The sequence below is a fragment of the Daktulosphaira vitifoliae genome, unplaced genomic scaffold (assembly GCF_025091365.1).
Source record: "Daktulosphaira vitifoliae isolate Bord-2020 unplaced genomic scaffold, ASM2509136v1 Scaffold_507, whole genome shotgun sequence".
Taxonomy (NCBI): domain Eukaryota; kingdom Metazoa; phylum Arthropoda; class Insecta; order Hemiptera; family Phylloxeridae; genus Daktulosphaira; species Daktulosphaira vitifoliae.
In genome coordinates this window covers 5,407-8,633 of record NW_026100072.1, presented here as the reverse complement: position 1 = coordinate 8,633, position 3,227 = coordinate 5,407, and the positions used below count along the sequence as shown (strand labels likewise).

Below are 3,227 nucleotides of genomic sequence, written 5' to 3'. Positions count from 1 at the left end.
GTATTTTTATAGAAACCCTTATACTGATTTTCAATAAGATGAAACGTTTATTTGTAATAGCATAGCCTGCAATTAATTATATGAAAAAACTACACTTGGATCTAATAATGCTACACAATCATTCAAATATTGGATTTTTATTTTGAGTTGTCATGAAAACTGACAAATTACATGTTAATGTTAAAAAATACGATTAGAAATAATGTCTATTACAATTACAGATAAAAAAAAAATTCAGAGATTTTTAATGTAGACCGTGATAAAGATAATAAATTGTTAATTTAAAATTGTTTGAATGCGGTAGCCCTGTATTATGGTGACTATGGTCATACTGATGAATATTATCATTTAAGTGTTGGTTTTTTCTCTTATCGTGAACATCAGCAAACATTATTCTTTTTCTTTCTGCCATTAGGAAAATAACCTGCTCGTTATTTAAACCACGTGTAAAACACTCTTGGCTGTTGAATTATTTTCTTAGTATTACAAGTTAAAATAAACTTGAAGAATCAATATGGACAAACCAGTTGTTCTATCTCGTGTATTAAAAGTATTGGGTCGTACTGGATCACAAGGCCAGTGTACACAGGTTAAAGTTGAATTCATTGGTGAACAGAACAGACAGATCATCCGAAATGTAAAAGGACCAGTTCGTGAGGGCGATATCCTTACTTTGCTCGAGTCTGAAAGAGAAGCTAGAAGACTTCGATAGGTTTAGTAAGTGAGTATAATTACTTAAATTATTACATGGTATATTTTCAAATTATTAATGGCAAAGTATATTATATAATAAAATGTTTTCTTGTAACTAATTACATAGTAATTAAGTGGTTATTTAACTTAATAATAATAGTAAATTGGAACATTTTGGATATGAACAACAGAAAATTTAAGTGTTATATTCTTCACGATATTTTATGACTTAGGACTGATAGTTTTAACATTGTTTGTATAATAAACATTATTAATAGTATTAATCCTATTTTTAATAATTTATGAAAGTATTTATTTTAATAACAATATTTTTTCATAATTCTTGTATATTTATGGTAAGAGTTATTATAGGGGGTGTATTCAATATTCATTATTGACTCTTAATATGTTCTTCATTAATTGTAGACATATAAAATTGGAAGAACAAAATAAAAGTAATTACGTAATTTGTAATTATTATTTTCTTAAATGTAATTACACATATTAAACATATATACAAATATTATTAAATTTCTGGTTGATAACAATATTTATTGTTACTCATAGCAACCAATCCGACAATATTAAAAATTATTCAGATGACTCAGTAAACTTATTTATTTTTTGCCATAGAGAAACATTTTAGTTGTAATTGAAATTTACTTATTTCGCTGAGAAATATTGATTAAAAATTTTCAAAGGAAAAATTCTGAGCAGTTTTGAAAAAATATCAGACACATGGAATTTACAAGAGTTATAATTTCTGAAGTTAAAAAATAGCTTAACATTAATATAAATAAAAACTGGTATTTAACCAGAACAAAATAATATTGTTAGATAGACTGGAATATTTCTTATTTACACTTACGACTAAAATGAGATTTTTTAATAAAATCTTAAGCTTATTTTTATCAATAACCATTGTCTTTTGTAAATCATTATTTCAACATGTGAATTGAAATAATAAAATTATAGTATTATTGTTTACCAAATGATATATTATATTGGATACATAATAAAATAATTTAGATAAATTGTTTTGAAAGTATGTTATTTTTATAAAAAAAAATTCCAGATATATTCAGTGGTTACATTATAAAATATTATGTGGTATAGGAAATATTAATATCGTTTTTATTTTTTTTACAGATAAATACAATTTTATGCGGTTGTTGCTGTTGCTGCTGCTGTTATTCCTTTTACATCCAATTTTATAAAATGTAGAACACATATTGTAAAATTTATTAATAAAGCGACAACTAAAAATAATATAATTAGTTTTTATAATATTTCAACATAATTATCAAAAGAAGTTTTGATAATAACTTGAAAAATCCATTGATAAATTAAGCATAAATTAATTTTTAGTAGTATATTTAATATGTAGTTATTTAAAATTAACTGAATTATTGTTATAACAATAATCATTAACAATAAAATATTTTTAAGGGGAAGTAAATTGTATCACAATGTATTTTTACATTAAAGAAAAATTTAATTAAATTTTTATTAAAAAATAAATACAATAGAAGTCTTTTAAATATTATTGGACAACTTATTTTAATAATTTTCTGCTTAGGACTATTTGATTGGTATTTAGTGCTTATTCTGAATCAGGTTACTAAATTTCTTGATTGACTTGAAAAAATCTATCTAGTTTTTAAGAAAATATTAATTGTATATAAAAAAATTTGTTTGTTTAAATTCCTTGTATGCTTTGGCATAACTGGAAATTTGAGTACGAGATCTGAAGTCTCATCATTTTTTGAGACTTATTTGTTGACACAGAGTCCCAGGTTAACAATATTGAGCAAAAATAAAAAAAGAACATAACATGTGTTTTTTCTGCAAAAGAGCTTTTATTCCATGAGTACAGAACTTCAAGGATTTAATTTTTTTTTTTGTGTATACATAAAAATAGGGCAATCATCTATACATTTAGACAGTTGTTTAATACTATACAAATTCAAATTGAATATTTTTGTATGTTAAGGTTTTTTTATTTTTTATAACATTTTAATTATATTTTTAAAATCCAACCAATACTGGCGCTATGTTTTACATATTAGGTGTTTAGTTAACAGGTAAATTGTTATTAACAATGAGAATAATAGAAATCTGTTTCCTTACTGAACACTTTTATGTGCCTATGCCAGGATGGAGTTAATTGAAATGGGATTTATTCCCTTACTAAAATTGATTATTTGGTGAAAATTCTATATCTTTTCATTTGGAGAAGGTATTAAAATTTTCCCTATGTATATCCCCCTTCAAAAAAACAGTACGCCACTGCTATGTGCGTCAGTACTGCATATTTCATGACTTTGAAATGTTTTTACATATTTCTTTTAATTTTTTTTCAAAATAACATTTTATTAAAATATTTGTGCATATTTAGTTCTTTGTAGAGCTTCTTTACCTCACATAATTATTTTAGTTATCGCACGTAGATCGACTAATCACGACCCGACTCAAAGTTATGTACAAAAAACATATGTCACAATTCTTGTAGATAAAATTAAATGAATGTTACA

The 3,227-nt window shown here is 24.1% G+C and overlaps 1 protein-coding gene across 2 annotated transcripts; it reads left to right on the top strand.

Moving 5' to 3' along the window:
* The first annotated feature begins 380 nt into the window (after nucleotides 1–380).
* On the top strand, nucleotides 381–1,967 carry LOC126909532 (40S ribosomal protein S28). Of its 2 annotated transcripts, none has more exons than XM_050691967.1 (2): nucleotides 381–717; nucleotides 1,843–1,967. In XM_050691967.1, the coding sequence occupies exon 1, from the start codon at nucleotides 515–517 to the stop codon at nucleotides 710–712; it is 198 nt and encodes a 65-aa protein (XP_050547924.1). In that variant the 5' UTR covers nucleotides 381–514; the 3' UTR covers nucleotides 713–717; nucleotides 1,843–1,967. The 2 variants fall into 2 exon arrangements, with proteins under 2 accessions (XP_050547924.1, XP_050547923.1); XM_050691966.1 differs by having other exon boundaries at nucleotides 383–721.
* The last annotated feature ends 1,260 nt before the right edge of the window (nucleotides 1,968–3,227 follow it).